The following is a 25,373-nucleotide window of genomic DNA, read 5'->3' as shown; positions in this document are numbered from 1 at the left end:
GCGGACTCGATTCTCAAACATAAACCGGACGGCGTACCGGTCGGATCAAAGCCGGAAATTAAACATTTATGCTCGATGCCAGCAACTGCAGCAACTTGGTGGGGAACCGGAAATGCTGGCGGTGCCATGATGCACACACCAATCGGCCTTCTCTCTCGTTGCTGGTGCTGGAACGTTCTAAGATTCACCTTGTGGCCCCGGAAAGCAACTGGCCAGCTCGCAATGATCTTCATTAATTCAAGTGTACGGCGGAGACTGCCAGAGTGAGTCGAACGCTCGCACCACGAGGGGTTGATACGTAAAAGAAATGCTAGTATGTTGCTGGAATTCAATCACGCGATTCGCCGGAATGGAAAGATGATTTCTATTCTTTCTAAAACCTAAGTTCATCGCTTTCATTGTAAAATGGCTGGTTCCATGTTGCATCCGCTTCCAGATCGGCAAATTATGTCCGGAAATATCTGTTTCCTTTGTGCATTGTTCCTGGATCAGTCTCCACGCTAGAGCTAGAGTTCCTGTTCATCCAGTCCCGAGCACCTTTTCTTGCTCGAACGAACACAATCCCTAATCCACGGACCATCCTTGTCTTGGCTTGGCTAGGCTGCCTTATGGTCCCTTGGTGGTGTACCCGATGGTATGCTTGAGTTATGCACAAAGTCAGCAGCACGGCAGTAAACGGAACGGATGTGGAGCGGACGGAATGGGTTGGATTGGATGCAAGTCCACTGGCACTGTCTGGGCACTTCATCACGCTTTGACTCTACCTAACTCAACACTTGGAGTTAAAAGTAGCAGTAGAGTGAAATGGTAGGACCTCGCTGCACAGGTACGTACATTCAGTCCGAGGCCCGCTCGTTGTTGTCTGAGTTCGCTCGGCTCGGTCGTTTGCACGGATCAGATCATCGATGCACAACACATCCTTTGGCTGGCGGTTGCGTTCGTGTTTGCTTAGGCGCCCGTATGCACAAGCCAGAAGCATTCAGATGTACAATATGCAGCAGTAGCGTAATGTAAGCAGTAGATGATTTGTACTGACCGGTGTTCGGCTGACCGTTTAATCGAAACATGATGGCGAGTGCAGTCCTGCAGTGTCCGGAGCTCTCATATCCCCATTATCCCCGTGTGCTTCCGGGGGAGTGTTGTTTGTTCCCGGTTGAATTGTCAAGATTCCTGGGCACCGAAGTCCGATAGCAAATAGGAGGATTCGAGCACCGGAACCAACCATCCTTTTCCTCGTCCTCCACGGGTCTGTCAGGTACAGTGGTGGTAAACGCTTCGAGGTCAGAAGCCGTATACTCCTCCTCTATGGAACAGACAGACGGTTTGTCAAGTGCAACGCAAACTCATAATGAATGCGTCTGCTGGGAGTAATAATCTTTCGATAGAGAGATAGAGCGAGTTCATTCCGTTCTGCAATGTCACGGAGATGTAGGGATGGAAGGGAAGATCCTGATTGAAAGTCCTCATTAAAGGGAATTCCGGATTTTGACCGTATGAACACCAGAGGGTTTTCAGCAATTCTTCAGGAAGTTGGCAGAGAAAAACAGAGCTTTCGGTGAGGTCAACGATAGGAACAAGAACCTGCTGTCAATATACTTCATCCCACTGAACTTTCCACCGAAAACTAAATCCCAAAGGTCACCATGAATGACCGGAAAGGTTCGTCTACAAGAGTAATCCCTATTTTCCTAGAGAAAGCTCGTACCGGAGCAGCAATTTTGGATCATGTTTTGCGTTACTTTCACTTGCTGGTGTGCCGTTTTTTTGTCCTTCCTGTGGGCATTCGAGGCCGTGTCCGTCACCCAGGTAATCTGCTTAGATGCGTCGCCAAAACCAACACTGCCACCGCCACCCGTTCGAGGTTCAAATGGTTCGGCGAAGGCTTTACGTCAATCTATTCATTCGCTCGGTCGTGTCACCTGCCACAGCAGGAATGGCCACCCCAAAATGGAGATGTGTACAGGTGGAGAGGAGGGGACAACCCTCCCAAAAAAAGAGAGGAAAAAGCACAAACCCTCCCCATTGTTTATGCCAACCCCCCCCAAAAAAAACATAATACATCTATTATGATCGGATAAATGATACGCCATGCTTTGATAGGATCGAAAGGATGCTGTCTTTACGGTGTTATTACCGCATGACGGTTTGTACGCTGGATGACCAGTTCTGTGGTTAGCATGGGTGGGAGTTCTCTCTTCGCTCTTTTTGTTTGTCGTCTGCGATCGATGCTCCGGCGTACGCGAAGGATGATGAAGCACAAAAAGGTATGGGATGTCCCGGGGGGTGACAGCGTTGTGGTGTCGTTGTCATCTTGTTTTGACAAATTTGCTGCCCGCCCGGGGGACGGGAGAGCATGAATAGCAGATAAGTATGACTCATGTCGATTATCTGCCCTGCCACAGGCCACATAATCATGTTCGTGTGGGATCATGGACCCGTTTGCAGACTCGTGCAGCCCAATCCGGTTTGTGCTGGCTTTCAATTTTCGTTCGTTCGCACCAATCTGTCCGTCGGCCCGTCACCGTGGTGTGCTTCCTCATGAATAATGGATAATTAAGTATTCGCGCACAGAGCGAGTTGCGCATTCCAGCGATGCGATTATGCATTCACGTTCGGTGTTTTGTCGAACCGAAACGTTGGTCCCCGAAATTCGGTCCGCCATTGTGTGTCACGTTGTCACGGTGCATATCCAGAGCTTTTGTCGCTCTTTCGACGCAATTCCGGTTACGGTGTATGCGGGTGAGATGTCGTGCTAATTAGTATGTTACTCGTGGGCCTTTATGAAACTGGATGCTCAATGTTGGTTGGATGGTGAATTTTGCGTTTGTAACGTAAGTAGCAGCTTGTTAACGACGACCGATCGTTAATCGTTGAAGGGGATGTTCACCTTACGTGTTATGCAATACAAAAATTGAATTAAACCCGAGGCCCCATTATCAATGGGACAGAAATCCGACAAATCGTTACAGCACCTGAAAAAATGCATTTATTCCATGGCGCATTCTTCACGCTGGCGATGCGTTAAGCGAAGCGCATCTCCACGCACTCACCCCGCATCGTAACACAGACTAGCGTAACATTCAATTATTAAATGCGAAAGACGCCTTTCGAATTATAAATCCCGTCGATCTAGATGCCATAAGCCGACGCGTTATCGCGCTGCTCCTGCATAACGTGCCCTAATCTGTATCGTATCGCTTATCACGCGGTTTCAATCAAACCTCTCGACCAACGACGCTCGCGACCGATGGATGGCGCCACGCGAAACCTGGCAGGCATTATGACAACACCTCTTCACGGGGTTCGCTTTTACGCGGACTCCAAACGCGTGCTAGTGTCACCTAGGGGCCGGCATGGCAGCTGTTGGAAAAGACGAAACGATTGATAACACGATGCCATCGAGAGGCTACGAGTCAGTCACTGTGTCAACCGCGTCTCGTTCGGCCAGGCTGCAGCAGCTGTTATGCTGTTGCTCTCTCTCTCGCTCTCGCTCTCTCTCTCGGTATCTTTTGTGTGCGCGCGTTTATCATTCCTCTAGCAAAAAAAGTATGTGTCGTAGTGAATGTGGATACTTTCGTTTCGCTAGCATAATTGCTCCATGACAGCATCTGCTCCCGTTGCTGCTCCTGTTGCTGTGATGGATGGTTTAAGTGTCAAACCGAGAGAAACGGTGATGGCTCACTTTGGTGTGCGTTTTTTTCCTACTCCTCGGCTTTCGCTGTGCGATCCAAGTGACCTTTGGTGATTTGCTGGCGCACCACTCGCGACTACAAAAAGAAGAAAATAGTCAGAAGGTTAAGGGCGGAATTGGTCCCGGGTGACACGCCATTTGCATTCCACTATCACCGTTTGTGTGACAGCCGGCCGGGCTCAGAATCTGGTTCGTTTTTGTTCCATCTCCGGATGTGTTGTTGATCCGCGGCTCGCTGCTGCTGTGTTGCGCTGATGCTGGCGTGTGTCAAAAGGTAGCAAAGCCTACTACGTGCTGGTGGGGGTTGTTCGGCGACAAACGCGTTTATCACATACACACGCACGTGCGCCCGAGGTGTGTCGCTGTGTGTTGCAAAGTGGTGCGACGCGTTTACGTGAGCCAACAACGAATGGTGCTAATTACTCGCTCGGTCGCGACAAAGGCTTGAGGGGGTGGTGTTTCAGCTCCGGTTGAAGTTAGTGCGCCCGCGGTCTGTTGAGCCATGTGCTGCGGCCGGATGCGTGCCATGGCACCGGTATATTAGCGCTGGCGGTGGCGGATGGTTAATGAAGGTCGCGCACCATACCTTGCACACTGCGACAGGTTGAAAGCAGTATGAAGAGATGTTTTAAAAAAAACACACCCTCCAGCGATTGCTTTGTCTGGGGTTGTCTGTATGAAAGGTTGAATGTTGTAGAAGTTACACGGCAGTCCTTTATCCTCAATTTGCTCGATATGAAGTTATGCACGAAAATCGCCTTAAAATTGACAGTAGAGTATCATTAGCTCAATGATTGTCCCGAATTTTAATAACTTTTCACTGAAAGAAAGCACCTTACCTATGGAACAAATACTGTACTTTACGATGGGGCAATGGAAGCTTCCACTATTCGATCTACAACGCCATATATGCCATAAATTGCGTTATTGCTTCTACCACAAAAAGGATCATCGTCAGGGAGGCGAAGAAAATACGAGTAAAGCTGAAGCGTTCCCGTTCGATGGAGTTAAATTTTCAATTTCACGATCCACCGGGAGCGCCCACGGCGCATATCTGGCGAGTGTTTTATGGATAGGACCTGTGTGCGCCTGCTATCACTTCCGCTCCAGCACGGCACCGGACCGAAACCGATGAAACAATTTTCCTGCCGCTGCTGCTGCTCAGGAATTTGATGATGAGCTTCACGGGCATTCCCCCTGGATGAGTTCCCCGGAGATAACCGCAAGCTGTGCCGACCTCGGGCTGTCGTACTGTTGGACGAGCTTCATGGACTGGAAACTTTTTCCACGAATTGTGCTTCCCCTGCCCCCATATGGCCACCGCCGGTGTAGTAGCACCGGCTGTTGCTTGTGTTGTTTTATGGTTTCCCGTAGAACTAGTTGTCTCGGTGGGTCCGTACCCTCGGGGAGTCCTGGCTGACCAGACGAGACCGGGCCAGAGTCCTGACCAGGCCTCCCATAAAGGTAATGAATGGTTGACCATTATGATGGCCATCAATTTTGTCCTTTACGCCACAGGGACAGAGAGAGAGAGAGAAAGAGAGAAAGAGATCCTGTTCCCTGGATCCTGCTGTTCTTCAAAACGGGGAAAGGTTCACCAGGTACATTCCATACCACCATCGCGTTGTACCAGTACTGTGAGGTCAACTTGATCTAGTTCTTGAATTTTCCTCGAAAACAAATCCCCCACAGGGATCTTATCGCTTCAGGTGCAGCAGAAGCTTTCACCTGACAAGCAGCTGCACCATCGTAAGCTAGAATCCAGGTTTTTGCTCCAGAAGTGCATGACGCGAATCACGTAAAGAGGAAACTCGATCCCGCTCAAAGTGTTTGGCATGTAAATTGAGGATGTACCGGATGCTGTTCCGGTTTGCTAGACTCTGGTGGAGCTATGTAACAGTTAGACAGCATCTGACCACAAGCTTGATGACGTTTCCTGGGGCTTCTTCCATTCGGACAGCTCACATCACACCGTTGCAGAAGGGCTTAAGGTCCGTGGAATAACTCTGGCTAACATGACACCACCGATGTGAATCTATGGTACAGATTGGCCGCTGGCTACCGGTTTGGTCTCCCGGTGTCGTCGAGATTGATTTTCGGCCAAGCGGCGCTCTGGCGCTTTGATTCCATATCAAGCGGAGCAAGTTCATGGAACTGGCTGGATGCTTCATGTGCTCGGATTACACCAGTTGATTGAAAACTGCGGCCCTCACTGCTCGCTTGCCGGGAACGGGGCCATAATCTTGGATCTTGAAGTGCTCGCGACTTGAAGTGTTGCTTGGTCGCTTTGGTTCGTTGGACCACGTTTCGAGCAAACCTAGAGTGCCGACGGTGTCGAATCTGCAGAAAGAGATAGAGACCAGCAACGATAGATAGAGAGAGAGAGAGACAGAGAACTGAAGACGAGGAGCATAACATCAATATAATACCTACCTTCTGACGCCCTGTCGACGCTTGACGGTGACATAATGCCGTTTTATGTAGATCTTCACGTTTTATGGTTCCATTTGGAGCTAAGTGACTCCCACCATAGGTCACTTTCGCTTCTTCACTCTTCGCTCCGTTGTCCTTGTAAGCGCTCTGCTGTCGCTTTCAGATTCAGATGCGGCGAGCGAGAGAAAGAGAGCGTGAAACTCTCCTTCTTGAGCCGCCACGGATGGACGTCACGGACGTAAGCGTTCATTACATTGACGTTGGAAATGGCCACCGAGTACTTCCTTCTGGAGCATCTCCGTCGTTCTTTATGACGAGGAAGCGTGAGTCCGGTGTCTCAGGGACTCGCACACCGGCCACCGAATGTCATCCATCCTTATTTTCCACCAAGAGACACCGGTAGACGAGTGCAAATTAATCAGAGACTCTTCGCTCCACGCGCCCCCCGCATCTGCTACTCTCACGGGTATTAGCACCTCCAGCTTCTTCCTCCACAGTACCAGGGAGAGGGAATTAATGCTGCGTTCCGTTGCGAATTCACCGATCCATTGAGTCCGCTCCTTTCAATCCATCACTGCACTGCAGTGCGCAATGCGACGCTATTATGCGATGTTTCGCCGGCTTGTCTTCACCGCTCTGCTGGGGAACCGGTCACATCATGATACTTACCGGAAAGGCCTTTTGAGTGACACTCGTGCAACCAGCAACAGGCAACAATAGACGAGCATAACAAATGGCTACACCCGGGGAGGGATTAACAGTTCGCGAGACTGCACCCCAGAGGATGCTTATCAATGCGCTTAAGACTGCTGCTGCTTAATTCCCCACAGCGCTAAGGACTTTGAGGAATCTGGTAATCCTCCCGACCCGAACAACAACTGTGCTGGCAGCATTCCACATAACTCATCAGCACACAAAGTACAAAATGTTTTTGTCATTCCGTGGTATTTCATGCTTCTCCGGGTGCAGTTGCAACATTATCGTTATCGCAAGTGATACAGATTCACGGCAGATGGAAGGAATGTGCCAGTGAGGCGGTGATGAACTCACTGATGGCCTTTCCCTTTGTGCCAGTTGGTAAATTAACATTCCGGGCTTTGAATTCCCGGCACCGGGGAAACTGAAGAACATTACAACTTTTTTCTAGACGCACGCTTGGCTGCACTCGGTCGGTGGAAACAACAGCCAGCGGTAGGGGGCAAAGGTTAAACTGGGAAACTCTCAACTTTGCGAGGGTCAACTCCTTTTACTGGCTTCTTCACTTTTTCGCCTTTCAAACCAAGACGTTAACAACAATCTCCGCTCGCTCGAATAAAAAAAAGGCAGATAATCACAAAAAACAGGAAAAAAGCACTGAACTGAAAGAGGAAGCTGTAGCTGTTGTTACTTTTAATGAAGAAAACAGTCAGAAAGTTGGAGCAATTTTGTTCGTTACGGCCCCGATCACTATCTACTGTCGATCTTTTTCGATACTCGTTCAAACTGCCATTTACCTCATCGAAACGTACCGGAACGTCTTATCCCCCCTTGTACTTAATTTGAAGTGCCATTGGAACCGGCTCGCGCGTCTTAATTCCTCGGTGACAACTCGCTGTAACCTTCGAACGATGACATCCCACACCTCTGCTTGTCTTATCTTACCGTCATCTCGCTACTTGTTCCTCTTCCAAAAAGTCACGTTGAAAACTTCCATCTCACAGATCCTTCCAGCAGCACCCCCAGGGCGTTGGGTGTCGAGAGTTTTTTGTTGCGAAAATGAGAGAAACTCTCCCTTGGTGGGGCCAAGTCTCGTTTCCATCGCACCACGGTTCCTGTTTGCTGGAACCGTTTAAAAACGGTGCAAGTGTGTGAAAGTGCGGTGTGGTGTGGTGTGGTGCACTGGCCCCTCATTTACGCCCGCCGAAAGGAAATCCAAAGAAAAGCGCGGGAAAATAACAAATATTTCAACTTTTGATAACATTTGGGGGAAGAAGAGGAGGAGGAGGAGGAGGAGCAGGGTTGGGTGGGCTTGCCAAATGTTGCTTCTTTTGCTCGTTGGCTTTCAACAAGATTAACGACCTGCCGCACTCCGCGAACGGCTGCGTATACGGGCACGTGTATATGAGAAAGAAGGCTCACGTCATCGGCCGTAGACGTAGGCTGGCCAAAAAACAAAAACAACAACAGAAAAAAGCGGAAGAAAATTATACAAAAAGAACGAAAGAGCGGAAGACTCTGAAACAAAATGGTGCCCCCGGTGGTTTGAAAGCAAAGAAGTCGCTGCAGAAGAGCTCATCCTGTGCTATCCTTTGGCGCAATGGCGGAAGGATAGGTTGCTTCCCGTGCACCTTAGAGGCAGGATGATGATGAGCAGCGTCGGCAGGCAAGGTGTACCCGCCGTCTTCCGTCTCCCGTAGATGGCCCCGGGGGGGGGTCGTTGAAGTTTTTAACTGATCGACAGCTCCAGCGGCCAACGGATCCGCAACTTTGGCATTAACGATAATTTTGCGATTTTGCCTCCTTTTTCTGTCTTTTGCTTTTTCTTATCCACGATAACCGTTTCTTGGGATCGTGTGGACCGCGGAGTGCTGAGAACTGAGAAGTTTCGAGCACCTTTTGGGCACCTCGGGGACAAGGGCACCCCCGCAGGGGGCCATCGCAAGATCGAGATGGTGAGTGACTGACACTTTTGATGTTCCCGAGAAGTTGAAAAGAGCTGAGCTGATTCGGGAAGAATGCTCCTACTTCCTGGGAATGTCGGTAAGAAGAACTTGTTGATTCCGCGGATCGTCGTCGCCGCGGATTCTGCGACACTCTTCATTTGACTGGGACTGGACTACCCTCTGGAGAGCTCTGGAGACCATTTGGACGTTGAAAAAGTTTTAAAATTTGTCGACTTGAAACTTGCAAAATGACTGGTTCATCGTAGCGGACCGCAGTTGATCCTTGTTGGTTCCGGAAAATCCTTAAAAGCACCCTATCCCTAGCCATCCCGGGATGCTTATCATGGTGACAACATCTTCTTCTAAGAATACTCTACGCAACCATAACAATTGGGTAAGGACACCACCAGCAGCCAACATATTCTCACCGGTCGTCGGTGCGTCAGAACAGTACAGCGGAACACGTGGCGGAAGACATTCCTTCACCAGACTGCCACTGGTATTGTGGTGTACGATAACCACATTGTGCCACATCAATGATGTGCCTTCCGCTTCGATCGTTATCTCGCGCTACAGACATCGATTCACCACCAGTGCCGTGAGGTGTCGTGAGCGTCCTCTATACCAACCGTGGCAGTACGTGACAATGGAGCGCGCACAATCCACCACCATCCCCCCCCTTTTTACGGCCAATTCGCATCCGTTTGTGCATGGTTGGCTCACCGGGGGTTTTACTGAGAACGAAGCAGCTGGTCTGTTGGGGTAGACATCAGGGAATAACCACCAGCTGCTGCTGGGCTAGAGGTACTTTGGAGGGTGATAGTAACACCGATCCGGACGCCAATGGTGTGAACGCTCCACTGTTGGTCTGCTCAGGACATTCAAATAATCATGGAAATTCGGTGGATCCGATATACCACTCGCGATACCTTGGCCACGGCTTGAAGCATTTCAATTTGTCTCCCAAAACACCTCTTACACCAGCATCAACACCGGTCGGTTACCTTGAAGACGATACGATGTTTTCTATCCGCGATCGAGTACGAACCTGAAGCACCGAAGAGCACCAAGCAATTTTGTGCGTAAATTACGGAAAATGAGTGACACCTAATGAAAGTATATTGGACATTTTGGCACACCGAGAGCGCCAACAAAGGCAAGGAGACGTGAAGAAAGTGAAGCAATTGAAGCACACGAAAGGCCGCCCCAAGGCTTGGCACCGCGTACCGACTGTCACATCACAATATCCGCCACCGTTACCGTTGGCGTTGTGTCCCCTCAGGCGGTGGTGTAGGAAAGAAAATCATTTCTCATCGTGTCGTGAAGGATGTGGAACCGGCGACACCGACGGTACAGCGTCACATCGAGCCGGCGTCGGCGTAATAAGGTAAATTCCATTCCCTACTGTCCACGGATCCGCGAATCTGTCGGTCGGTTTTCGTTGGGGAACCATTTTAGCAGGACCGGGACCAAACTCCAAGGAATTGTGATTGATTCTTGGCCATCTTTTTCTCGCTGCGTGGTTCTGGGCACCATTACTGGGCGTAGCGGAACGAAAAGCATTTGTGTAGGGCTGCGGTGCGAACTGAACGGAAATGGAAATTGTTTTACAGTTGAATGAAACAAATTGCACCAAAGGCTGGCTGTGGGGGTCTGAGTGTGGGCGGCTGTGTGGTTGTGTTTGGAACTTTCGGAACCATCTCGACTGCCCCGAACGAATGCAGTTTGCAACAGTTTCGCAAGCTCGAGAATTCTCCCATCTGGATTCTGGAATGGTATGCAGAAAGGGAAGAGTTCAGTTCGAAGCCGAAATCGAAGGTAAATGGACGATTCCTGCCAGCAAACTGACTTCGGCCGTTCCTTTTACGGGAAGGATCGGGAGTTTGCAGTAGAGGAAGCAAAAGTTATCGCCACTGGGATCTCGATCAGAGATTGGCTGCCACTGGTACGGTACGTGTGTGTATGTGTGTGCAATTACTTTATCAATTGCATTTCTCCCATTTTCAATTTCCCACTTCAAGGGTGCTCTTCGGGTTGGGTTTGGTTAAGGTTTGGCATGGTTGACTTGATTACATGTTGCATGATTGCAGTGGGGTTGTTGTTGTTGTTGGGGGATTGTGAAGCGGAGTTCTTGGTTGGAAGCCGAATGTCAATCAATCACCGGTCGATGGTTCTGATTGAAACAAAGTGTTCGATTGGGAAACGCGCGATTCTCGTGACAAATGCATGACGGTGACTCACCAGATCGGTGAAATAGTTCCATCCAGTCTGGAGGTACTTGATATCAATCGAAACAATTCAATTCTAAATTCCCTTTTTTCCTGACTGAGAGCTTCTGCTGTACTTTTTACAAAATAATCTGAAAACCGTATTAGAATGTTATGGTATGAAAGAAGAAATGAATTTCTCTTTTAATAAACTGAAATTTTAGAGACGAAAAGATGAAAGCTAAATGTGTGAGAACTGCGATAACTTTCCTCACAAATTCTATCTGAAGTGCTCTGTCTGTAAACACGATGATGAATAGATTTTTCAGAAGACGCCGCTTGCTATTCTTGTCAAAATAATTGCCCTGATTTAATTGACAGCACACTTTACCTTTAATTGTATTCAATATTTTAATCGAAAATCATTCAATATAATTCTTATAAATTATGCAACTCGATTGTTTAAACAAAATCATAGAAAAGATTCAAATTTATTCAAGTTCACGATCACGATAACTAGGAACGGGGAAATGATAAAATAAGTCTTTTACTTACTCTACTAAATTGATAAATTCCCTCGGTGTAAGCCACAGGTAAATTTCTAGCCTCGAAACAAGTGAATGAAGTGCAAGTTATACAGCATAAAATATGATAATTACAGACATTTATGTGTGCAGAAACCGTTTCGTGTTCATGCACCGCGAATCATGGAATGGTAATCATTCCACCAGGGTGGTCATATTGTTGGTCAAATTACGCCACGATCCATATCGCATACTGTGTCTACTTCACGCTTCCGTGGAAGATAGCAGTGCGCTCCTTCAGCAGCTAAACACTGCAGCGAAGGCTCCAAGGACCACGCCAAGGACCGGGCACAAGTGAAACGCAAACTTCCGCTTCCCCGGAAGTGTATTGGGTGCATCCGCACGAGGAAGGAATTCGTTTTCAAAAGCACGCAGCGATGCACCACCCCACACCACCTTCCAGCGCTGTCTTGTTTGAAACTATGGTGCCGCAACTTTCACGCGGCACCACCCATTCGCGTACAATGAATTTGATGAACTTTGAGCTACGAGCAGCCAACGTCGACGAGCGTAGTACTTGATAATCAACTCGCCGTGTGTGCTCGTGCTTGCTTCGAGTCTATTGTTATCATCTTCTGCTGCTGGTAGAGAAAGCGATTTCTCATCGTCCGCCTTTTGGAGGCGAAGAAGAGCGCGACCGCTATGCAATGCTGTTCACTCTGACGTGAAGCTCGTGCTTGCATCTGTTTTTCAACATAATTTTTCGCTTGATGAACTTCCTCATTTATGATGCTGTTGCTGCTGCTTATCCTGCTGTTTCTGAAGCATAGTTTCCACTTTGGGGATGAGAAAAATCTTTTCTGCGAAAGATATATTATGTTGCAATGTTGGTGATGGTGTTTGTGGCATTATTAGCACTCGTTTGAATAAACACATAAACAGGAACCAACGTTATACTTAAATGATTTCATACCAGAAACATACCATATGTTGTCCTTTTTTATCCCAACTTCTCTGTTCTGTTGCAGCTGTCGGTGACACTATGTAATTTGGGCGTCGGGGCCACCTTCGGTGAGTCCATTCTGCACGATCTACCCCGGGACAGTACGGTGGTGACCAAGACGACCTGCGAGTTGCTGCGAGTGGAGCAGCAAGATTTCAGACTGATTTTCGAGGTAAGTACCCGACGTTCAGACAGTAGACAACTCGACATTTCCAGGTTGGATGAGCTGTTCCTGAAGGTCTGCGAGAAGGAGCATCATTTCGTTTCTAACTTGCGCGTTCAGTTTTCTGTTCTGAAGGGATACGACCCCAAAAATGGGTCAAAGATGGTGTTGTTGTTCAGCCAGAAATAGGAAGGCTATCAACGGATATCCAACTATAGCGATGGAGCAGCATCCGCGTCCGAAACACGTACGTCACCCACACCGCAATCATAACTTCCGTCCTAAACTCACAGTCTGCCAATCACCGAACATAAACACCCACACGGAAGTAAGGACCATTCCACGAAAACGGTGTTTGCTTCCGTCGGAAGCCAGGGTCGACGACGAATCATGCAACTGTGATGATGTTTGACGTTGCCATCCATCTGCTGCGCTGCGGAATCTATTCTGGAATTTCCTTGGCCCAAAAATGGAACGGAATGTGTTTCGACAGAGCCGGTCACTAGTTGGTCCCACGTCATTCGCGTACGTCACTCGTTTCTGAGACACACATTTGGTCGGTGACAGGGGAAGTCCAAGCATCGCGCGACTGATTAAACTAAACTGAGCCCTGGATTAATTGGCTTGCAGTCGAAGATGTCATCCAGAAATAGATCCTCGGTACCGGAAATACTGCCTCTATCTTTCTTTTTGCCATGATAAAGCGCGATTCGATGGTGTCTGAAGAAGCTCATTGGCTCGTTGATGGCAATTGATCCCGATATAGTTTGTTATTGAACGAGAACGTGAACGTGAACGTGAACAAAGCGATGCTTCCTGGTTCTGTTACTGACGTATGCACTAAAAAAAGAGACAAAATTTACGGGATTTTTCATGAACAAACCGTCAATCGCACTGCAGCAACTAAAAATGTAGCATCAACAGTAGTTACCCATGACTTAAAGACGTTCAGACAAAATTTGAAAGCTCCATCAGTCGAACTCTAATCGTGATGGCGAAAAAAGTGAAGCAATTTTGTTTCGAGGTTTGCGAATTTCAAAAACGGGTATCCAAAAAGGACATCGTGTGTCACTTTGTGAGTTTTTAATGCATACGTTACCACACACGGTATCATATGAACCTCCAGAACTCTTCCTGTACCTCACGAGTTGCTTTGAAATTTACTGGAGAAGCATAAATGCCGCTCAACCCTCCGGGCGGTAGGAAAAGCATTATAATTTATTACCATCTGGTACCAACACAAAGAAGCCTACCCACTATCCCTTACCGAACGGTGGATCTGGCGGATTTAAATCGTAATTTGAGAACCCCCGGGAACCCGGAGCGGTGCCTGGTGCGGTCTGCTATTCAGCAAAATGAGAGGCTTTAGGATGATGGTGGTGGTTTGACTTCGGGACCAAAACACCAAACCAACCGCTTGATGAGGGAACGAAACCGCACGAAGCATCCTCTCACCACTTCCGGTAGACCCCCGCGTGTCAAGGACGTTTACTGTGATGGACCTATGAGCTACCACCACCACCACCAGCACCACCATCTGGTCTGTGGCTCAGCCGTGTGCCGGTCAACAATGCGGAAAGACAAATTGTTTGCGGTCCCCGTGGTGCCATCGCACAGCAGCACGGCTTTCACTTGCAATGCGCAAATTGACGTCAACGGCAGCAGCAGCAACAGGAATAGCAGGAGAAAGACATGACCGCAATGGTGCGAAATCTTGACCGTTCGACCGGCTCGTTTGGTCGGCTTTCGGTTGGCCTTTAACCCCTCACCTCCATCATCGCCATCAACATCGGTGCCAGGTAAACTGTCCCCTGGTTTGTGGCTTTGTGAAGGTTGTTTCAATCTCGAAGCCTCTGGGCTGCTGATGACAAGTTCCTGGCAAAGGCAGGGCAGGCAACGTCTGCCACTCGCTAGCCAAAGGGCCTCTGGCACTGGGCACCGTGAGCAGGATGTTCTGTTGCACGACAGGTGGGCTGTCATGTCGTTTGTTGATCCTGCTGCTGCTGCTGCTGCTGCTGCTGCTGCTGCTGCTGCTGCTGGTTGGTTCCTGTAAAACCCGTTCCGCAATGTCTGCTTATTAGTAGCATCTCGAAGGATTAAAGTTGTATATCGCCGGCTTGAACTGCGTTACTTATTGAATTTGCTCATGATTTGAGCAAATACATCGAAATAGCAAAAGCACGGGAAGCAAACAATCAATAATCAGTCCACTAAACACTCTTGCTTGATAGCAGCCCACCCACGATAATGTTTTCCTTCAGCCAGCTGAAGTACTTCAATATTTACTGTTTCGCGCAGTGTTATCTGTTCCTTCTCTTTCAAAATTTTCTCGTCAAATCCAAATCAACCTCGCAGTTGGCTTCATTTGACGACAATCCTTATCACGCGCACATGGTGCATGCTGTGGCAGCATCTTTTGCGCCTTCAATTGTCTTCGAGAGTAGCACCATCGAGGAGCTAAGGAATGGAGCTAGATTTCGTGTTTGCTCGTCTCAAACACACGCTATTCGTGCCGCGAGCACGATCGAACGCACGAACGCACCTACTCCTAGTAGATGGATCATTTTACAGCATCCTTCAGCACTTCACCAGCGAACCATGACTCTCACTGGGTGGAGGGGGAGCCCTGGAGATGAAGGAATGGTTTATTTTATGATCTTCTCCGGGCGCCCTCCGCCAGCAGCAAGCAAGCACACCGAGAGTTCCAGCAGCGCAAAAGTAATCCAACGAGCAAATAGTGGCTCAAGTTTCGCAGAACTGAAGTGTGTGGCTCCGTTGGCGATGGTTTTCCATTTCCAATTGTACGTGAAAGTAAACACTTAGCTCTCTGGGCGGTTGCTAGGGCAGGGAAATGTGTGATTAACGGAACGGAAAACCGAGAATACCGCGTAGCAGATTATTACCGATTCCTCCATGCACTTTCGAGAAATCGTTTAAGATAACAGCTGCTGCGAGAGTTGATTTGAATGGAAAAGCTTACAGGGTTCTAGCTTCTAGCAGTGGCTAGCACCGGTCTGGATGACATCAGAGGCAGATCGACGACATGGTTGTTCTGTTATGCTCTCTCTCCACAGTCCGCAGTCAGTCGAGACATCATCCAATCCAATGTTCTATCTACAGATAGAAAAGGGAGGTCCTTCATTGATTTATTCATGATCATGTACGTACAGCAGCCCCTGCTCGCCCCCCTTGGCTAGAGCAACAAGCTCCCCGCTGGTGCATGTAACGTGTTTGACATCGAGTGATCGAATTAGAACACGATTTATGGACAACCATGAACTAGAGCATTCTCCTGAACCACCACCAGCCAGATAGCAAGTACCGATTGTGCATTGGTTGGCCATTAATTCTGGACTGCTTGTTTACAAACCGGTGCACCGGGCTCGTGTTGTACAATCCGACGAACGATTGACATTCGGGATGGCAATCAGCGTCGCACAATCCAGCGAGCGACTGTCAATCAATCGCCTCTTCTCTGGGTCGCTATTCAGCATCGAATGATTCAATCATTCCATTACTCGCTTCACACTCACTCTCATGGCTGACTGATAATGTAGCATAGCTTTTTTATGTGCTGTTGATGAGTTAAAAATAATGTTCGCGAAAAAAGGACGCTCGGGTTCGAATGCTCGAGCCGAAATTGAGTTTCGTCTGGTGAATGATATTGATAATCAAGATTGACGAACATTTGCTCGAGCTGCTTTGAACACTGCAGCTCATGTCAATGACGTATATGGAACATGGCTTGCTATGTACGTCGTTAGTAGCTTATTATTATACACATACAGAAAAGCATAGAGACCTGTTGCTAAAGTCTCGTCTAATGTCAGTCTGCTAGGCTAACTAGATTTGCAGATATTTTTAGCGTTTTGCTCGAATTTTGTCTCATTTTTTTTCCTTTCATCACAGTCGCCATTGCTAGAAGAAGATATCCTTCCATTTGATTGCCATTTTCATCTTAATCATGATGCATTTTGTTTTGTACTTTCGTTGCAGAAAAATAAAGAATTAATGAACGACATAATCACAAACTGTAGGCTAAAAAATGGTAAGTAGCATTCACTGTTTCCCTTCAAGTCCTGAACTCCACATCACATTCTCCCGTTTTAATTAAACTCATCACCATTGTTCCTACCAACCAGAGTTTGATCTCCAGTATCTGTTTGCTCATTTGTAGCGAAATTGCGAAACAAATTTTCATTAAATCGCTCCCTAAAATTCCTTACAGCAAATACTCCCTGACCATCAATCTAATGCCGCTTTTGCTCGATTTCTCGATCATTCAATCGCTCACGCATCCTGCATGATAATTAAGATTCAGTGGCTCACTTATGTCACTCGCCACGCTACGCACCAATTCCTCTCATTTCACCCATCGACCAACGGAGATCGATCTCCGCTTGGCATAATTGCATTTTCCTCGAATAATGGCGAATCGGTACTTGAGTTGCTGCTGGAGCTGCTGCAATCTGTGCTCTGCTCGATGCGCCGCTTAATGATGCGGTTTTGGAGCATTTCGGTAACCGGTTCGCGATGGCGCGTTTTCGAAGGAAGGAAAACTCATTTCCCTTAACTGCCTGGTGGTTTCATTAGCGGGCGAGCGTGACATTAGTTTGCACGCGACGGAAATTGAATCACCACCACCCCTCGGTCCTGGTCGAACGATCGATCGAGCAAATCATTCAATCGTGCAATATTGAGGGAGGAATGAAAGCCGTCCCTTTGGGCTCCTCCAGCTCACAAACACCATCACCGTCGATATCAACTGCATAAAACGTGCCTTTTTACATAAATGCCCTCTCCCCTTTTCCGACGAACAGGATTTGGCCAGAGCATGCAGACGACCAGCACGGTGCAGACGAACGTGCAGCAGCAACCGTCGCCAACGAAAAAGCAGCTCAGTCCGGATCATCCAAATCCTGCCGCACCAATCACGGAGGTAAGTGCGTCATGCATCATGCGTCATGCGAACTCATCCATGTGTCCTCGTGTTCCGCTCGCCCGGAGTGCCCATTAGCAGCATGCAATAGTAGCCTTTTCACAGAAAAAAAGGCGAGAGAAACAAATATCTAAATTCATCTGAAGTGCATCACAGCTACCGGCGCTCTAATGGCCAACCCGGACAGTGGACAATGGCCAAAGCAAACATCAGCACTATGCAGAGTGCATTCTCACTCATCCGATCGAGTATGTCATCGGAGTATGCGTTCGGGTCCTCGGTGTCTGTTATGCCCTTAGTTGTGGTTTTGCGGGATTATCAGGTTGAACATCGACAGTCCTGGTGTGGTGTTGTTTCCAGGATCTCTTAACTGCACCACAAGCTTCTCTGTTTGTTGTCGGTTTAGTGGAAAAAAGGATTTTCCTTCCTAAGCCACTGTTTAAAACATTTCGATCTACATCTGAAATGCCATCATTGTACCAACGGTTTATCCGGAACATTCCACACTGTTCATATCCTCGCATTTACCGGTCTTCGGTCTCTTATCGAACCGCCAGTGCTCATCATCATCATCATCAGCGGCATCTGGCGAGGATTATGGTTGTACCTGAATCCTGTAACCCATAAAATCGAAATCATGCTCAATTCGGAAAAGTTTTCGCCAACCCCCAGCCCTCAAAAGCACCATAAAACCCCCACGGGGATGGAAAGTGTCTGGCGGTCGCGATAAGCAGGTGTTTTTGGAACTGAGTGGCCACCCAGGGGGGCTGTCGCTCTTATCCTTGGTCTCGACATCTCATAAAAGGGCTTCATAAATGCTATCTCTGCGACGCCACACCGATTATCTGGCTCGTTGGCCCTCTCGTGCGGCTGACGGATGCGTCTTTTGAATTTAGGAGGCCAATGCTTTGTTCGGAATTGAGAATCTACCAAACAGTCTAACCAGATGATAAAGCCGTGGTGCTCTGCCGTGGTGCTCTTCCAGCAATCAAACCGTCATCTGGACGCTCCATCGTGCAAGCTACGAGACAAGAGTCCACGACTCTGATTGCTCACTTGTTCCGTCTGTTTCGACCAACGAGACGGAACAGTGAGCATAAAAGTGGAGGAGGGAGATTGAACCAGCCCTTAGCATGCCAACAGACAGCGAGGACACTAGCGAAAACCCACTTCATCGCTTCATGGCTCTGTTATCCGTTTATCTTCATTCTTCCAAACCGCCGGAAGCGGTGTCTAACACCCCCTCTAGCGAAACCAAAGGACCAAACCACCCGCTGGCTCCCCCCTGGTGGTGGGTGGACACCGAGGCAAATAGACCATAAAACAATAAAACGCCTCCCTCGTCCGACCACCAACGGACCACTCATCCAATACCAATGCTAATTATGGCTCCATCGTCGTCCTTCCCGTTATCATCTCGTGCACGGATTGTTTTATTAAGTTTCCACCGTCCACGGTAGCAGGGGCGCGACACCAAGATGGTGGTCGGTCGTACCCTCCAACAACTAAGCCCGGCCACGGCCATTGCGCGGCCATTTTGTGGTTTCGATTTTCCACTTTTACAATTCGTGACCGTGTGGCACGCAGTGGAACCGGAGTCACGTTTCGGTCATTCCCGGGGCTTTGTTGGGGGTGTGCGCCCGTAATTATCACTTGTCCGGTTCGTCGCACTTCCCGGTGGTGGCGGCGGCGGCGGACACAAATGCACTCCCGGCGGTTGTGGTTTGTGCTACGGTTTAATCTGATTCGGATCTGGGCGCACGGCAGCATAGGAATCACCGGAGCCATCCGGTGAAGGGGATTTAAAAATCGTAAAAAACGTTAAGATTATCATAAAACAAAGCGGCCACGATTAAGCGATGCGACGTGGTTTGGTTTCGGAAGAGAAGGAGAGAAATCGAGAGAGAGAGAGAGAGAGAGAGAGAGAGAGAGGGGTCCATATTTCGTTTAAGAGCTTTTAACGGTCATTTGATGGTGTGTGCCCAATCGCTCCCATCGTGCGTTAATTAAATTTTTATTCAAAAGCTGCGAAATGGTGAAGTGAAGCGTTTAATTGGAGCTAGAATTCAATTTAACGATTCATTCCCTCGGGGCCTCAGCATAATGGTTGTCATAGCTAGAGGTGACACAATTTTTATGCAATTTAGAGTAGAGATTAGTAAGAGTGTATGTATTGTCGCAGGTCTTTAATTATTTTGTGCTTCACACCACGGGCTATATGTATATTGTGTTTGGTTCTTACTTGTATGTTCTATGTAATTTTATGCTATGCGTATGTTAGAATCGAAAATTAGTAGGTTATTTGCCTATTTAAATTGCTATTATAAACCTCTGAAACTGAGTAAATTTTACCAGATACCTGGCGCCTCCATTTCGATGGGCGCCTCCATCATCGGGTTTCTGCAACGGAGCTGCATCATTTCGTATTTCAGGCGCGGCGAGCAGACCCTTTAGGGCATTTTATCCATCAATGCAGCACTTTAATTCATAAAAAAAATCTGATGAGATTGAGGAAAGAGATTCTGTTGATTGTTTCTTGTGGTGCTTGTTATGCGCCCCATCTACCAATTGTTATGCTCCATCAGAGTGCTCCCTATCTTGTACGTTTAATTTGTCAAAAACAAGCTCTACACACGTTCTCATAATCAATGGAGTGTGTTCACCATCTATTTCTATCGGCAAACGATGCCTTGGCAGCGTCATTGCTCGGTGTAATATCGAGATAAGACCCATTGCTCGGTTGCAATTTATTAATCGAACAACTCACGGTACCACAATCGCACTTTCTGCAATCCTGGTAACCTGGTCTGGCACGTACCATGGACCACGTCGTCACATCCAGCACATGACACGACATTCGAACCATTCGAAACTCAATTAGCTTCACACAAAGAACATCATGTTTGGGATCGTTCGGTGGTGGTACAGGAAGCATAGAGGCGTTCCACATAAACACACCTTACACGGCGTACGATTCCAGACACCGGAACCCCGGCCAAACGAACCGATGCGCCTGCAACGGCCATTGAATCCTTTCTTCTTCTCTCCTTACGATGCCCTCCCGGAACGCTATCGATTGAATTGCAATCGAAAACCAATTAAAATGATAAAATCATTTCATCCAACCAACACAATCGGCTAGCAGAGGGGGGCTTGTTGGTCTCTGCGGTCAGGTCTGGAAGTGTCTGGGAGAAAAGTTTTCCTTCACCAGGTTTTTCCCTCCAGAGAACGTTCACCCAAGAAAAGCGAGGAGCCATCGAGGGCTACACCTGCCCTCCGGGCTGCTGTCGGTGACATTCCTTGGGTTGAAGTGCGGAGCGATTACAAATCGATCGGAACCAGGACCACAAACCATTAGTTTACCGCAAATCCGACTATCAGCTATCGATAGGGAAAGAGCGACGAAGGTGAAGGTGACTAACAATGCCGATCGCTCGACTCGCGACTCGCTACTCACGGTCCTTGGGAGATTAAGAAACTTTTGACCAGTTGCAGGAGCCAAGCGCCAGAAACTCCAGAAACACTAGCTGACCGCGCTGATGGATTTGAATCAATATTTAATCGACCAATATTTGCATGCTCTCTCTGCCAGTTCTCTGCTTCGGTGCGCTACTTCTCATTGCGCCTTTGCAGACCGAGGATGAATGCCGAAATGGTCGCAAGAAAACTTTGTCTTTTGGCGCATTGGACTGGCGAGAGAGTTCGAGGAACGGACTAAACGCTCACTTGACTGCATTCAATTAATCCACTAGCATGTGTCCGTCCTTCGTGATAATCGCTGTGCGTGTTGAGAGTGGAGAGCGAGTCGACGGAGAAACTTTGTCGGAAAACTTATCGATGAAAAATGGCGGCGATGACGACGAAGAACAACGACGATGTCATTGTCATTGGCTCTTGCTGGCTGGCCTTATCATGCTTCAGGTTACCTGCCGCAGAGCACGACACTGTCACCGCGTAACATGACAGCTACGTGATGGCGGAAACACTTTCTAAAACCCTAAACTCAGCGAAACCAGACGAAACAGCGACGCCAGCTTTAAGGCGTCAATCCGTGACAGTGGGGGCTATCATCTCATTAGCGAATATTGTAATTTAATTTCGATCAACTTTTGCTTCAACACACACAACCACACAAAATGACATGGCCGGTGAACGGGAATTGGCTTCCGCTAGGGGCACAGGGAGAGCGATTAGAATTTGTGCGATCCGCTGTCTTTCAACTCGCTTTGGAGCCAAACGCTTTAATGAAATGCAAAATTTAATTTCGAGTTTCCGTAGCTCGGTTCCTGTTTAATCTGTGTGTTATGGCGCGTTAACAACGAACATTTACAACGCCGACTTCACGTCAGATCACAGCATAATGTCGGGGTGGATCTGCATTGTTTTTATTTCCACATTTTTTTTGTCTTTAATTAAATCCCTCCACAGGTTTGGATCTTTAATTTTAAAGTCTTCATCGAAAGCTCACCTTAAAACCTGTTATGTTTTGATGGTAGCTACGGCGGTGGTAGTGTTGCCTGATGTGCTTTTGTGCGAAACGATTTGTGGTGGATAATTTACTCATAAATTCGTCAGTCAACCACCATCGACATCAACGACTTGCAGCCCTGTTCCTCGGGTTCCTTGTGGGCCTTTTAAACACCCACACATACGGTCGAGATCTCCTCTCCTCCTCCCCTGGGAAGGTGGTAAAACTTTTGGCACACCACATTAAACACAATTAACGTTGTAGCCCCCAACCTTCCAAATACCGGGTCCGGGTTGGGGGGAGGTTGTTTTACCCTTTATGAGTCCCTCGTAAAAGCGAAACACATCCAGATGGGGAGCCCCATTTTTTGGTCGAGACAGGGATGAGTTTTTGAGGTTAGAGTGACTCCTCGGTCGACGGGGACCGCACACCCTTTGACCCTTCTCTCTTTGCGCAACATACAATCAACAAAGTTTCCGCTTTATTCAAACCATATGCGTTGATGGCTCTATCATTGAGCTTCCCCTAACCTTACCGTAAAAAAAAAGTATGCAAATATGTTGTGCTTTACTCGCATCCTTTTTTCCCGTTTTTTGTTTTGTTTTTCGATGGTCGGTGAAGACCGGGATCAGAAAAAAAAACCGAGAGATGCGGTCACCTGAACTGAACCCCATTTTTCAGTTCACAAAAGGGGTCTCCTATGCGGAGGGATATTGTTATCTGTGTTGTGTGTACGGTGCTGTGGTTTGGCATGCTAGGATCAGCGCAGGTTAACGAGTGACAGAGATCCTTTTTAAATCCCATTGTTTTTATGGTGCTAGTAGGCCATGGATCCACAGAACCACTTGCGACGTTCGTAACCAAGTGCTCCGTAGAGACCCGTTTAAAATGGTGATCCGATGCGGCGTGGCCGAGTTTAATGGTGTTGGCGTGGCTCAGTATCGTTGAGTGAATTTATTTATTGAAACGCTTGTGTGCGTGCGTGTTTGTGTTCTGATTCCATTTCCGGCACAATGATGGCGATGATGACGATGCTCACCTAGGTCCAGGTGTAATTAGATTAAATGAATGTATAAAGTGCACGAACACCGTGGGCCAACGGTCGTAGGTTAAGCGGTACAAGCGGACTAATAGTTTTATGCTCTATGCTTCCTGTGTTTCTCATCCTCTCTTCCTTTTCTTTTATGCTCTCCAATACACACAGATACCGAGCCCCGCAATGTCGCGCATGGGATGGGCCCTCCGGACGCTCCTAGTGTCAGACAATACCAGCTGTTTAAAGGACCGAAAGGTAAGGTAGAAAACGTTGCGATGTTCCCGGGCGATGGGTTCGTGAAAACATGGCACCGAAGCACAAAACATTGGACAACCTCCCGGGACCGATCCATAACAAGCGGTGTGCGCGTCCTCCGCCCCGCGGCCGCTGTCCAGTTTCCGGGAACACACCATTACAGCATTTTTTGTCTCTTTTTTCTCATCTCTCTCTTTCTCATTTCCTCTCAACGCAGGTCGGTGGCAAATTTATCCGGAAGTGTGCACCGGGCACGGAGCTGGTCGAGTGGTTGCTCAACCTGTCGCCGATCGTGCACACGCGAACGCAGGCGGCCGGCATGTGGCAAGCGCTGCTCGAGGAAGGTGTCCTGTGTCACGGTAAGCTCTCCGGTTCCCGGGAATCGAAGCCAACGCCGGCACCATTACCGGGAGTTACGCCGGGTCCAGTTCGTCGCAAATGAAATGCTCATTAATCGGCCTTTCGTTTTGCGTCGAGCTTTGTTCCGGGATTATCTCGCGCATGCTGTGAACCCATCGCACCTTGGTTTAACGCTGGTTTGTTTTGTCTTTCATGTTCACACGCACACACAGTGGCTAAGGAGCAACCGTTCAAAGACAAGTGCTTTCTGTATCGCTTCAAATCGGACGAGGACGGTACAGCGGGCGGTGCACCGACCTCGGACGACGTCAGCCACGCGAACGACCACATCCGGGAGGCCCTACCGGCCCTGCTACACCGCGGACCGGACGCGACGCTTCGCATGATCCTGAGAAAACCGTGAGTTTACCAACAGCCCACATTTTTGTCGTCGGACGCTCACCGAACCGCTCGGACGGGAAGTGGTTTAATATTGAATTTTAAATTATAATTTACCACCCCTGGGTCGTTTCTCCTCCGGTTCTACTGACCAGCGAACGGTGCGATAGTGATAGTTTACACAAAATGATTGTCCGCTCGTGGATCGCTTCGTTACTTCGTCGATGGTTTAAAAAGAAGAAAATGGAACCTAACAGCACCAGTAACTGCTTTGGCCCGTTACTCATTTATTCATTTTATGCAGCCCGCGCGCTCGCTTTTATGCTCGCTGCAACTTGCTTGCTTGACTCCCATTCTGTCGGTCGGGCAAAACGGAAATGGCAAACCCGGAACACTATAGGGCCGAGTACACAGAGGACGTTTATGATAGCGCGGGTGCTTTATTGCACTTATTCCTCCTTCCTTTCCTCCTGCTTCTCGGTTAGAGATGTCCTCCGAGGGCACAAACCAGGAGCGCTGGCTGCACTTTATGTTTATGTTTCAATTTTCGATCGTACCGGTCTTCGGTCCTTCGCGAAGTCTTTTCTAACGATGGCCGCTACATTGGCTGCGCTGCGCGGTTCGTTGTGCTAGTGAAACCATCGAGAGCATTATTTATGAGAGCAGCGCGCCCTGAACCGGCCTGGACTAGCTAGCCCAGGCGCTTTGCAACATGTTTTCGGCAGTGAATGTCGTTGATGGTCGTCCATTAGATTCATTTGATGGCATTTCCAGTGTGCCTGGCCTGGAAAATGTTTGGCGGAAGTCAATTATCTTGTTGTGGAACCGAGTGGATGGTGTCTTGTTGGACCGAAAATGATGGACTTCAGTTCAACAGAAGCAACTGAACACCACCACCGAAAAGGAACGAAACGCAAGTGATCTACCGCGAATCCTGGAACTGTGTGAAAATTATGCGGCAATTATGTGGCACAAAGTTCGCCTAATTGAACGCACTCGAGCACGCGATCGACAGAGTGGAGTCTGTAATAGTATTGCGCGTGTCTTGTGACCATGCTGCTGGCAGCCTCCCCTTCCCCGGGATGCTTTGATGTTCCATCTGAAGAAAGTGAACGACTTGATTGATGGCGAATAGTAGGCGAACAACCGAAGCGTGTTTGTCGAAGATCTCTCGAAGCTTCAAAGTGCAAATATTGTCAAATGAAAAGGGGGGTGGCACACAAACTTCCTTCCTTCGGTGTTAGTTTTAGTGCCGGCGAGCCCGGAGGGCTGGG

At 48.4% G+C, this 25,373-nt stretch overlaps 1 protein-coding gene across 7 annotated transcripts in view; it reads left to right on the top strand.

Annotated features, from left to right (window-relative positions):
- The window catches only part of LOC126579128 (rap guanine nucleotide exchange factor 4), a 105,375-nt gene that overhangs the window by 54,656 nt on the left and 25,346 nt on the right, over positions 1–25,373 (top strand). For 6 of the 7 annotated variants that reach the window (XM_050242444.1, XM_050242445.1, XM_050242443.1 and 3 more), the window contains 6 exons: positions 12,526–12,672; positions 16,660–16,711; positions 17,484–17,602; positions 23,275–23,361; positions 23,579–23,720; positions 23,934–24,120. In XM_050242444.1, coding sequence (XP_050098401.1) covers positions 12,526–12,672; positions 16,660–16,711; positions 17,484–17,602; positions 23,275–23,361; positions 23,579–23,720; positions 23,934–24,120 — 734 coding nt within the window. Of the gene's footprint in view, positions 1–9,765; positions 10,154–12,525; positions 12,673–16,659; positions 16,712–17,483; positions 17,603–23,274; positions 23,362–23,578; positions 23,721–23,933; positions 24,121–25,373 lie in introns of those variants that run through there. The other variant, XM_050242447.1, reaches the window with a different exon arrangement.

This window comes from Anopheles aquasalis, chromosome 3 (genome assembly GCF_943734665.1).
Source record: "Anopheles aquasalis chromosome 3, idAnoAquaMG_Q_19, whole genome shotgun sequence".
NCBI lineage: Eukaryota > Metazoa > Arthropoda > Insecta > Diptera > Culicidae > Anopheles > Anopheles aquasalis.
This window is presented reverse-complemented; position numbering and strand designations above follow the sequence as displayed.